Here is a 12,619-nt window from a genome sequence, read left to right as displayed (position 1 = left end):
ATTTATGCAATGTAAAAAATATTGTTAAAAAATACTTACTGATCCCGGCGGTAGTATAAAGTCATCGTACGGTTCGTAGTTAAGAGTTCCAAAGAGACCCATTAACTTATGAAAGTAAAATCCAGAAACTTGTAAAACACAGGAATCTAGTGTTGGCTTGCAAAACAGTAGTACTCCAGCTTTGGATCTAAATCCTACTGAATTTGGAGTTTTCCATGCCTTTAGAAGACCTACTTTCAATGGGTATTCTGTTTCTAAACCATCTTTGAGCGGCTAAAACAAAATAAAATTAAAAAGATACATTAATTAATAAAATAAAAATTTGAACAATTGGAGGTAATAAGAATAAACTCATTAAAATCAATTTTATCACATCTAGTGGATAGATGCCCAACTTTATGAAATTTCAACCGCCTTTCTCAGGCAATCTGAACTTAACAATAAATTAGATGTAATGCCGGTGAAGGCCATATTTTCCTCGCTACCCAAAAAAGTATACAATTGGGAAAATTAGCTAACGTGAAATCCATGGGTTTAAAATTCTTGGGTGTATCAAACGTCTTTTCATTTTTTGTTGTTTTACTTCAATGAATAACAATAAAAATAATAAGTTTGCTTCAAAGAATAATTGATTTCATCAATTACTTCAAACAATCTTTGTACCAGTAATTTAATTCCTGCTTTGCAACAACTCGAAGTTCATAGGATCAGTTTCTGTTAAGAAATTGCGTCAAGGGAAATAGTTGGACGCCTTGTTCTTGTCTTATATTCAAGGATCATATCACCTTCCCTAAAATTTTTCTGGTAGCACTAAGAGACAAAACATTAACCAACTTTACAATTTTCTCTAACTGTAGGTGTAACTGTAAAGCATTTTTTAAAATAATGATCCAATAAATGACAGAATTTCAAAATTTAATTCTCTAGTTTTATCACTTCTAAATTATTAATTTACTAAATTAAATTTATTGTACTAAAGTACAATATCAACGCCAGTTTATATATACAATTCATTCAACTAGATAAAAGAAAATACGCAAAGTCTTTTGATACGCTCTATTATTTAACGAAAAATGGTATTAATCGTGAATACTCACTGCTGCGTTGTTTCTTAAAGTAACAGAATGCTCCTGATCGAAGGCTGTAATTGCTTCTAATTTGCCTTCTTTGAAATGACCCACAACTGAAAAGTTTCTATCTACATAATCTTCCGCAAGCACATATGAGCATTGACCTCTCACAGTGTAATGTCGTCCGTCAAAAGTAATCACCTCTGTATTCAGTATTATATGAGCGTAAGCTGAAATCGTAGCAAAAGTTAGTAATATTGTAATTTAAAAAATATATTAAAATTGTATGATTTTTAAAATAAAAATTTAATAGAAAATAATGCAGAAAACTATAGATACAACAAAAATTCACCTTGGAAAGGTGGAATATTGTCCAAAAGATTAAGTGAGGGTGCAAAAGTTTCTAAGCTTCCTACAAATGCTGTGAAATCATTAGATCTTAAAAAGTTCAAAGTACTCCACCTTACACCTCCCGCGGGGAGTGTTACTAAAGAGACCAACGGCAATGATAACTGGAAATGTATTATTATTATTATTATAAATAAATGCGTTGATATATTATTAACATAAAATAACTATTAATGTTAGTACATTATAGGTACATATATTATTTATGGAATAAAATATGAGTAATACTTACATATTTTTCAGGTTTAAACCCTCCTTGATAAGGCGCTATTTCATTGAATTTAGTTAATAGTGATTTCACAGCCTGTACTAGCTTCTCATATAATTCTTTTCCTGCTTCTACATTATTAACTGGTTCTTGTTTCAACACCTGGTTTTGGAAAACGTATTCATTATTAAAGAAGTATCCAAGAAGACGTTGAATCACAATAAGGTAATAAGATCATATAAAAAAACATCAATTTTGAGGACCATTTGGAAATTTAATTAATTTAGTTAAACTGATTTTAGGCTTCGTTAATAAAATGCAAAACATTTCATTACATTTTAATTTAGAAATAAAGTTGAGTTCTCCATAGAATATCCTACCTTGAAATCCTGCGATAATGAAAACATTATTTTTTAGAACTTGGGTCAGTGGCTATCTATGTGGAATCAATTATATAAAACGAGAAAATTGCAATAAGACAAGTTTGATAATTAACTTATGAGCTAGAAGGAAATGAAAATTGGAATTACATACTATCCTACAAAATGGAATCTTAGCTACCATTTTCTTTGCATTCATGTTGCATATTTATAGTTTTAATTTCTTCCTTGGAAATATTTTTCCGAAAAATTTATTTGGGATATTTTAAGGTAAGGAGAGCCATTTCAGTAAATTAAACAGTTCTAACACCTAACAAAAATTAAATATTTCGCCAAACATGCTGAACACCTTGCTCTGATGGATATAAAAAAAGATATTTTAAAGTTTCTGCTAATTAAATGTATAAAGATTCTTTGCTCAAAGTTTATAAATTTGCTTAGATAATTTATAAACATATAGTCGACAATATAAACGATAAAAAAAATAATAATACCTTGGTAATGTATAAAGACAATGCTGAGACGAAGTCCTCACATTCTGTGGTAGGCAAGAACTGTTTTAAATTCTCAACCACTTCCGAATATACTAGCCATGCCTCATCAGGAACCGCTAATTCTTTTAACTAAATTTCAAAATGCACTTGTTAAAATATGACTTGATCATATATAATATATAAATTTTTAATACTTAAATAATTATACTGATGTACTTTTTTATTTTATCAATGAAACTGAATTAAGTAAAAAATGCTTTAAAAAACTATAACTATTGATGTAGGATGTAAGAAGCTGGGTCCGAATCGTAATAATGTTAGCAATATGGATCTAAATTTATTATTGCGAAAAGCAATTTCATTTCAAGAAATATTTAGATTAATAAGAATTACCTCGTCCAATTTTTCTTTTAGCATATTGGTAAGAGGTAATTCCTTCAGTTGTTCCAGATTGACTTCAATAAATTTTCTGACTTCGTCATGGACAACCAGCAATACTCTAGCGAATTGTTTTCCAACCTCTGGAAAAAAGGAAAAAATTACAAAGGTAATATTTGAAATGTCAACGTTCCTTTGATTATGATAATAACAATAAAGTGAACTCTAGTAGGGATATGAATCTGCAGTAGGTTTTTTAGATGTTATGATCTGAAAGCCCAGAATGAAGTATGAAGAATGTTTCACCAAGAATTGCTAAGGTTTGCCGCTTATTGCTGAATAGCGGAGTATTGTCCTTTTTTTATAGACAGTATTTATGCATTAGCGACATTTCGCACACACCGAAAGACGACGAAGATTAGGTGATTAGATGATGATAGAAGATTAGGACAAAATAAAGATGAATGGAAACTCTTCCCAAATAGGTAAGTTGCGATGCTTCAAGTAACTTTTTTTAGTTTTGGGAGTCATCGCGCTAGAACAGGGAACTATCTGTGCAAATACTCATAAAAGTAAAAATGGTCAGCCAGAAAAAAAAAAACTAAACTTGCACTTTCGATTGATATTTTCGAACCCATACTTTCAGAAGCGATTCAAAACACAATTCTAACACGCAGCTCTCTCCAACTCTTATAGCTGGAGGTAGAAAAAAAAGAATGAGTGGGTAGTTTTAAGATCATTGTTTCTACCTTCGATTCTCTGGAATTTTAAATTTGACAAGATTTAAGGGAAATGTAATTATGTATGGTTCGATAAAAAATTAACAAATACATTACCATGCAGTAAATCAGTAAAAACTTGTGTAAAAGCATCCAAATCTTCTTGGTATTTCTTCAATTCTTCTACTAATTGGTCTACGAAACTTAAGCACACTTTTACATATTGTTCCAATAGTGAAACTACCATTTTAGTTAGACTGTCAAGTGCTTCCGTTACTTTTGGAGCAACTTTATTGAATACTTCAGTCATTTTATCAACATATTCTCTGGTAAGAGAACTAACAGTTTCTAAAAGTTTTTCAAATTCTTCTGTGAATATTTTCAAGTGGTCGAAAAGTGTACCAAATGATTCTCTCCTAAAACATAAAAATAGAAATCGTATTTCCAAAGGAATTTATTTCTTAATCAAACGAATTTACGAGAAAAAGAAATGGCTTTTCATCTTTTCTAGGAAAGTCTGTAAAATTTATGGTCATCGACTGGGCTTTAGGCATTAACTCATCTTAGAATGTCTTTAAAAAGCTTAATCTACGTCAAACACACTGATCTTATTCTGTCCAGGTCATCATACAGTTCATCGAGACATTTTTTGCGAATGCCCTAAACTGGCCGTCGCCCACACGATTAAGCTTTCGGAAAAGCTCTCTGATGTTTCTAGCCAGTTTAAGAAAACTAACAAATATTTTTTCAAATACTCACAAATGATTAACAGCATTAGATAATTCTGCATCTGACAAAGCTTCTTCTTTCAACAGCTTAAGCTCTCCTTCAAGATGATTTCGTAAATTAGTAAAGTCAGGTAAACATCGGCTCAAACAATTGACAAAGTGATTAAGTTCTGGCTGTTCTTTTTTGTAAGCATCAGTCACTAAATTTTTAAATTCCTCTTCGTCACCTTGTAGTAGTTCCCCTAAACTTGTCTGAAAAAAATTAATTTCTTATTACTTATTATACAAATTCGAGATTACTAATAGAATCTTTTACTTTTGCAACATTCTAAAATGAAAACATACAGCATAAAAAAGTCAAAACCTTCTTCTATGAGTTAATGATTTGTAAATAATTGAGCTGAAATTCAACTGCTTGGCGGACCGAATTTCAATGTCAGCATACTAAAGTTGATTAGTAGCATGACTAATATTTACATGCATGTTTTTTTTTATGTTTTAGTATTATAAATAAATTTAATTTAAGACAGTCAGTTATACATATTCTGGAACTTCTATTTCCTATTAATGCGCAGAAAGCTGTCCTCATAAAGGCTTAGGAAAGAAACAAAATATCAAATATATTGGCAAACAAAATACTCTGAATGATATTCTAAGTTCAATTGCTAAAATTTAATCTTTCGAGAAAACTAAAGTTACCCAAATTTAATTAAATTGAAACTTAATTTTAATTTAGTATTCATTAAAGCTGCTTAACCAAAACTATTAATTTAAATCACCAAAATAGAGCAATAGCGTCTAATATGTTGATCGATTTGAGTAGTGTAAATAAATGACAAAACTCTTAACATTTGCAAGTAATAAGGAAGTTTAATTTTTAATATATAAACAAATGAATACTAAATTTACCCATATATTTTTAATAACTTCAGGATCGTAGTTATAATGAGATTTCAAGAAGTTAGTTTCATCGAGAGCGACCTCTAGCTTTGTAGCAGGTTTATCATTAAAACCAAAATTCAATGAAGCAGATTTTCCCATTAGAAATCCTGCTTCAGCGGTTAGTGTATTGCCATCTAGAAACAAAAAATAATAAAATAAAATAAAGAACATTAAATAACTTATTTTAAAAAAGTATTATTATAATAAGAAAAAATGATCCGCCTTTTAAATTTTAACTTTGTGTTAAAATGCGGAAATTAAGTTCAATTTTCGGGCGTTATTTGCAGTTTGTGAATGAGATTTGGAAGTTTTAAGTGAATTTAAGTTTCATTACTTTTTTTTTATTAGTCATATTGTCGTTTAGTTTTAGTAAATTTAATTCTTCCAAGGTTTATGAAGTTCTTTTAGAAATTTTTAATTGTAGTTAAAATTTAGGCCTTCCGACTGGATCACTTGTGGCCCTGAAAAATTCCTAGGGAACTGATTAACAACGATGTCCTGTACAGAGTGCTAGTTTCTCTCCTCCTACATGTCACTTACCATCTCTTATCTCTACACATATTTATTTGTTGCATGAACTGAAAAATTGTACATTACTAAATAAATTTAAAAAAAGTATTATTAACAACCTACCATAAAGAAAGTGATACACTGCATGATTTGATTCCGAATTATAACGTAAAGTTTCCTCGCATTTTCTAGAACCAATGAAGTACACTCCGGTATATTCAAGATCCTTGCCTTTAGTTTCGAATTTACCATCTAATTCCAACAATTTCAAAGAAGGAAGCGTGAACTGAAACGACAAACCAACGTTGAAACTATTTTAAATAATCTCAAATAATTTTTAAATAATATTCAAAATATAGACTACTTTATTCCTCTTCAACGGCTTCAATATCGTGAAACACCTAAAACCCTATAGTTAAATGCTTTTTCAAGTTGAGCCCAAGCTCACACCTCTGTCATGAGCTTTTCTGGCATTGAAAAAAGAAACCTTTGTAAAAATCTTTATTTTTATTTTTAAACACCTTTGGGCTACTGATCTTCCCCTCATAAATTAAGGTCTGATGATTTAGAAACCAATTCAATTGTATAATGTAGAAAATCAAATAAAAGTGATACGCATTTCAAATTTAATGAATTAGGGTGTCCGATCACTAGGAAACAGAGAAAAATATAAATCTTCTCCATAAACGTATTTATGGTTAACTTATTCTCTTCATTTCGAAATCTAACATTTCATTAATTGCCCGAAAATGTTAAGTCGTTTAACGCATTAAAATGGTAATTTAAATAAAAAACGTCGAACAAGTTGGAGAAAAAAACATGAAAAGTAAAACCGTCTTTCATTTATAGATAGATTGTTCAAAACTTTGGTCCGAATGAGTAGTACCTAAATAAAATATCTTTTTAAGGCGGTAGCCGGAAAAAAGAGAACTAACTAAGGGGAGTACTTAAAATCTGTTTGCATCACTTGAGGCGGAATATGAATAAAATTCAACTGCTGCCATTATTAGAAAGAAGAAAAGTTTAGGTACGATTTTTTTTCTTCATTCACCTTCTTTTATCTTAAAACACAATCCGTACCCAAAACATGCATTTCAAAACCCTAAAAATTTACCACGAAAATTTGGTAACTTTCATATCATTAAATTAGAACTTCTTTTTCGTTTTTTGAGTTTTTCTGTTTACAAACATAAACACATTAATGTTTCGAGGGAGGATAGTTATAGATTTCTATCAACAGAGGTTAACAGGTGGAAAACCAAAATTCAATGAGAGGGATTAAGTAAGTAAAGTAAAGTAATCGCCTATTTTTTCAGGCGGGGCTTAACGTCCAACTACCAATTAGGTGTCGTGGACGGAGGCGACTAGCAAACATACTTTACTGTAAATTTCTTTTATTAACCATTAAATAAAATTCAAGGCCTAAAGACTGGGAATCGAACCCAGTACCACAATACATATTAGCTTCGCAGGTCTTGCCTCTAACCGCTCGGCTACCGTGGCGCCTTGGAGAGGGATTAAGGGAAAGAAGTAATTTGCAAAAATAAAATCCTGGCTCAGATGGATTTAAACGTGTATTCGGTTTTTGAAAATTTGCTAGATTGCCAATGACTTTACTCTCAATAAGATAACCATGTAATTGGCAATAAGATTTTTATAAAATCTAATTACTTCTCAGATTTTAACAAAAAAAAAAAAAAAATCAATTGCTTTTAATACTTACCAGCACATATGCTGATAGAGGTGAAAGTTTATACTGGAATTTGCTCTCCCTCGTTGATCCCTGAGAATCTACATAGCTAAATTTTTCTTCCAGTGAAAAGTAACCACCTTCTTTAACAACAGCACGACTGTCGTAATGTACATCCAGCTTGCAGGCCTATACGAAAATTAGTAGAGATATACGTGAATGACAAAATATTAACATAAACATACAACTATACTACATTCTATACATCTATCTATACATTCGCAACACACACACACACACATGTATAAAAGTATTTATACATAAATATATGTGTGTATTTAGATTGTATTTATTAATGAAATTACAGGGCTCTTCACAGCGACGACCGTTTGCCTCTCTAGTTTAGCATTTTCTTTGACAGTATTACTTCTAAGACTAAGAACAACTTTTTCATTTTCATTATTAAAGATATCCAAAACCAGATCAGCTTCTTCATTCAAATGATGCAACGAATAGTGCCCTTTTACATATAAGTCCTAAAAAAAAAAAAAAAAAAAGAATTAAATTTGATTATATTCGATCAGTAAAAAATTTTTTTTCCAAGGTGTTGATAAATTTAATTTTCTTCAGACCTATAGATTGCACAAATTTGAAAGTATGTAAAAGATTCTTGTCAGAAAAAACGAAATAAACTGTCGAAATAGGGTGTTTTTCAACATTACGCTATTTCGTGCAGTTTTTGACGATTAATTTCTTATCCTACCGTAAAGTTTGAATAAAACATCCTCATTGCATTTATCCGAACCTTATCTTAGATAACACAAAATTGGCAAGAATTAAGCAAATTGATTTGATGGACATTTTGCAAGTCTTTCAACTTATAGCTCGCGGGTCTAGTAGGGCATAATTTCTAGGCCGTCCTGTTAGATTTAATGGCGCTATATTCAATTTTATTGTGTTTTCAAAGATATAAAAAAAATTAGACTGTTTAGCTAGATACTGTCGCAAGAGAACTAACAGGAGTGTAGTGTAGAAAGAGTATAATAAAGAGTATTGAAATTCACTCCAATAACATAAGATATATTAGTCTTGAAAAATAAATCATTTTCACCTTCTTTAGAGATGGATGGGTCAGTTTTGCTTCTCCACTAAGTTTCAGAGAATCCTTTGCTGTAGCAATATCAGAATTTACAGTTAAGCACAGTTTATCATTTTTTTCTTTATTCAAATACAAATTCGCTTCCAATTTCGATGAAATTCTCGAATGATCATTTCTAGTATCGGTATCCAACTTTAACTCGGCGCCAACGGTCCTCTTCGGGAGCGTTAAAAACAATCCTGGAGTACAACACAAAATATTGCTTTTTAATACTTATCTGGCACATTTAGAAATGAATGCTCAACTAGATTTGTCATTAAATCAAAAGCATCAAAATTTAGTAGGGGCAAAGTTAGTCAATTAGTTGTAGAAATTGTTAGCAAAGAAAAACATTTGAGCTGATACATGAACCCATCATTATTAAATTCAGTTAGAAAAGACACAGAAAACCTCCAAAGTATATACGTTTATCGTAAAAGATGACAAGTCTCTTCATTGTGCTTCACATTTCAGAGTTACATACGACATACATACAAACACACGCCAATAAAGCACATCAGAATAAACTCCCAGTTACAGTCCATCGCAAGAGCAAGGCCAGGCGACTCAGAAAGGATAGCCCCTGCACTTTAAAATACATTTTTAATATGAAAATTAAAAAGGAAAAATTCCTCACCAGAGGAATTAATCAATGTATACAGATATAAGTTTCTGGCAGAAAATCCACTGCCCTGCTCGTTGAATCGAGCTGGATGGTGGCTATATTTAGGAGGTAGCTTGGCACAATTTATTTAGGAATGAATCAGTAAATAGCCCCCACTTGCCTTCTTTGTCTGCTGTAGAAAATGGAAGCTTAAAAGCTGAGATGAATTGTGGGATTTGGAGGCAGCTACTCACTTAAACTGACAAAATTTGGTGGAATTATATTGAAATTGAATAAGCCGAATAAAGAAAAAATTATAAAAATATTTCAAAATGCTACCCAGGAGATTAATAAAAAAGCAATGCTTCCAATTGATGTTATTTAAGTTTTTAAGAATCTCTTGATTTCAATCTTTTTCTAAAGTAAGATTGTGTAAGAAGCTTGTAAATATACCTCCCAAACATAGACAATTTCCATAAGAGAATATAACAGTCTCTCCTTGTTCAAAAAGAATTAAGGAAAATTGTTGGGAAAAAGAAAAAAATTGGAAACTTTGAGCAGTTAAAGGATTTTTTTTAACGTAAGATTGAGCTGGGCGTGTGGTCAGGATGGAGGAGAGTAACACGAAAAGTGAAGTCCGGAAATAAGGTGGTGCAACCAATGATACGAGGATCTCATTTGGTTCAATAATTTGAGAACAACCGCAACAATTCGACAACACCGAAAGGGGATAACTGAAAAGACTACTGAAGCAGAGCGTTTTATGATTGATTGCTGATGACGGTGGATATTAAAAGGAGACGTTTAACCGCGGTGCTAATGGCGGTGTTGAGGCCACCAAAAGAGAGCCAAAAAGTCAGCCACAGTCATATTTCATTTAATGCTATCTCACATTATGGAGACTTCATAACATTCACAGCCAGTGTTCATATTCCAAGCATATTTCTTTCAGGTTCCAGCTATAGGAGTTACCCTTCAATTTTATATAATGAATAGGGCTTTTAGTGGTTAGGTAGTCTCAACATTCAGAGCTCAACTGTAACGTCATCACAATCGTTAATGTAATTCTTAACCTACTTTAATACATGTGTGAAACAAGTGTTTCACTTGTGCACACTTCATTTACATGTGTCACCGCATTCTTTAATGAAAAACATTAAATTAACTCCCACTTCAATTCTAACAAGTACCTGAGGACAGGGATATTTATGAGCTACAGAGATAAATTTTTATTTAAAGTTCAACAAATGTGTGGCCAGCAAGCTAAATAGGTAATTAACGTTCGTCAAATTTTACATTGTTAGCAATGCATTGTCCACTCTAAGAATGCCCCAGAACAATAGTATGTGATTAATAGATAATATTGCTAGTGTTTAATAAAATAGTAGACAAATAAATAGAAATTTACCAGTTTCTTTATCATGGACGTAGGCAAGATATTTGAATTTAACTTCATCTGCCACTTTGGCTTCAACTAAGTGATCCACAGTTTGTCCTTTCCTTTTGTAACTTCCTACATAAGATAGATCCGGAAAGCTTGAATGAATTAAATGCAAATCAACAGTTACCACTAAAGTATGATCGTATTCATCTAAACCTGTAAACATGAGTACTCAATTATTAGAAAGAAATAAATCAAATGTTATGTATTATATTAAATGTTAGAAAAAAATGTTAGTTTGTCCCACTGAGGCAGTAGCACAGCACAGCCATTAATCTGCTGAAAAGATATCATGAAATTTTACATTTTCAAACATAATTTCAAAAGTAAATAGATTCATTATTTGAAAATTCATAAATTAAAATTCTGCAAAACATTCGAATCAATTTTCTCGAACCAAATTCTAAAAATTCTAACTCAAGTATTTTGTTTTCAGCTCCAAAATATTTTGACAGCTGACTACGGTTCAGAAAACGATGAATGATCTTAATAGACCTATAGTGAATACTTTTCTTGATGGAGATTTTATAACGATTCTCTAGCAATTGCGAAGATGAGGAGGCACTATTGGGTGCCAGAAATACCCAAGAAAGCAATTTTAAAATAGTAAATATTTATAAGTAATTATTAATAATGAATTAATAATACTAATTTAATTTAAATTATTAATTCCAATAGCTTCTTTTAAATAAAAATTTCATCTTACCAGAATATCTCGCTCTGTTAAGAACTTGAAATTCGGAACATTTGCTCTCTTCAAAACATACCGTTCGTTTTAAATTAAACTCATCATCATTGTGTTTATATACAAGTTCTACAGATCTCTCTTCACTTTTGACGCGAACCTTGGCCTTAAAATTTTTTTTTTATTAATTTAAATGATATGCTACTAATTGCTTAATTTTTAAATGACGAATTATAAACACCTACCGATGTTTCACTTTCAGTACTTATCCACGTGCCCTTAAAGTTAAGGGGAAATTGTTTGTCGCCTAATTTCAGGTTACCATTTCCTTCAATTATTTTCTCTTGTCCATCTTCTCTTACAACATAATTCGAACTGAAACAAAACAAAAAAGGAGAGTGAAAATGCTAACATTCTGAACAAATTTAATCGTAAAAATGTTGGAAACCTTTTACTAATACGACTGAACTATACCGATTCCGGTGATTTTAAATTAAAAGATAAGAATTTATTTGAATTTGCCAATAATGGACATCAGTCCTAAAGCAGATTGTAATGGATCAGTTAACAGGAAGTTTATGGAATCCTAGAACTATTCTCAAATTTCTGGAATATGATAAAACAATAAGGTGGATTTCCTTGACAATCCAGTCTGAAAATCAAATTTAAACTTAGTACACGTATTTATTTTTTGAATTGGGCTGTTCTCTCTTACAAATGTAGTATGAATTTTCTTAAAACTAAATAATAGAGGAAGTACAAAAGTGGCAACGACTAAGTTGTGGCATGTAGTCAAGTTTTATTGAATAAGAATATTTAAATAGGGGCGAAACAAATGAAGAGAAAACTTTATACACACTTATCACAGTACTAGGATGAGTGGGGGGCTAATAGGAGAAGAGGAAGGAGTGATTCATCTCTGTAAAGCAAGCGTTTTTCAGACGGGTGGATCAATTTTCTACTCTTGTGCATCCACAGTTGACTCCTGTTCAGCTGTTTGGCCTATCAAACTAACTAAACTATAGCATCCCCGCCTAACAAGAGAACTCTAACTTGGCGTAAAGCTATCCAATAAAAATCCAAAGCAATGAAAATGCACATTAGAGTGTGTGCACAGTCAAGTGGGATACTTCTACAGAAGAAGGTCTCAAGTAATGAGAGATATTTTTGATGGTAATTTAATTTTCTTGAGGGAAAACAAATACTTTAATTTCAGCGGGCTGA

The 12,619-nt window shown here is 31.3% G+C and overlaps 1 protein-coding gene across 1 annotated transcript in view; it reads right to left on the bottom strand.

Annotated features, from left to right (window-relative positions):
* The window catches only part of apolpp (retinoid- and fatty-acid binding glycoprotein apolipophorin), a 47,351-nt gene that overhangs the window by 8,575 nt on the left and 26,157 nt on the right, over positions 1-12,619 (bottom strand). Inside the window, exons 33-48 of the mRNA XM_074117820.1 lie at positions 11,641-11,770; positions 11,417-11,561; positions 10,678-10,866; positions 8,639-8,865; positions 7,893-8,063; positions 7,561-7,716; positions 5,961-6,123; positions 5,295-5,461; positions 4,417-4,637; positions 3,775-4,073; positions 2,954-3,081; positions 2,561-2,689; positions 1,711-1,848; positions 1,423-1,582; positions 1,098-1,300; positions 40-273 (exon numbers count right to left, since the gene is read on the bottom strand). Of these exons, the coding sequence (XP_073973921.1) occupies positions 40-273; positions 1,098-1,300; positions 1,423-1,582; positions 1,711-1,848; positions 2,561-2,689; positions 2,954-3,081; positions 3,775-4,073; positions 4,417-4,637; positions 5,295-5,461; positions 5,961-6,123; positions 7,561-7,716; positions 7,893-8,063; positions 8,639-8,865; positions 10,678-10,866; positions 11,417-11,561; positions 11,641-11,770 (2,860 nt within the window). The remainder of the gene's footprint in view (positions 1-39; positions 274-1,097; positions 1,301-1,422; positions 1,583-1,710; positions 1,849-2,560; positions 2,690-2,953; positions 3,082-3,774; positions 4,074-4,416; positions 4,638-5,294; positions 5,462-5,960; positions 6,124-7,560; positions 7,717-7,892; positions 8,064-8,638; positions 8,866-10,677; positions 10,867-11,416; positions 11,562-11,640; positions 11,771-12,619) is intronic.

This window comes from Rhodnius prolixus, unplaced genomic scaffold, assembly GCF_049639745.1.
Source record: "Rhodnius prolixus isolate KJV_2025 unplaced genomic scaffold, Rpr scaffold_2, whole genome shotgun sequence".
Classification (NCBI taxonomy): Eukaryota; Metazoa; Arthropoda; class Insecta; order Hemiptera; family Reduviidae; genus Rhodnius; species Rhodnius prolixus.
The sequence above is the reverse complement of the archived record's forward strand: the minus strand, read 5'-3'. Positions and strand labels throughout refer to the sequence as shown.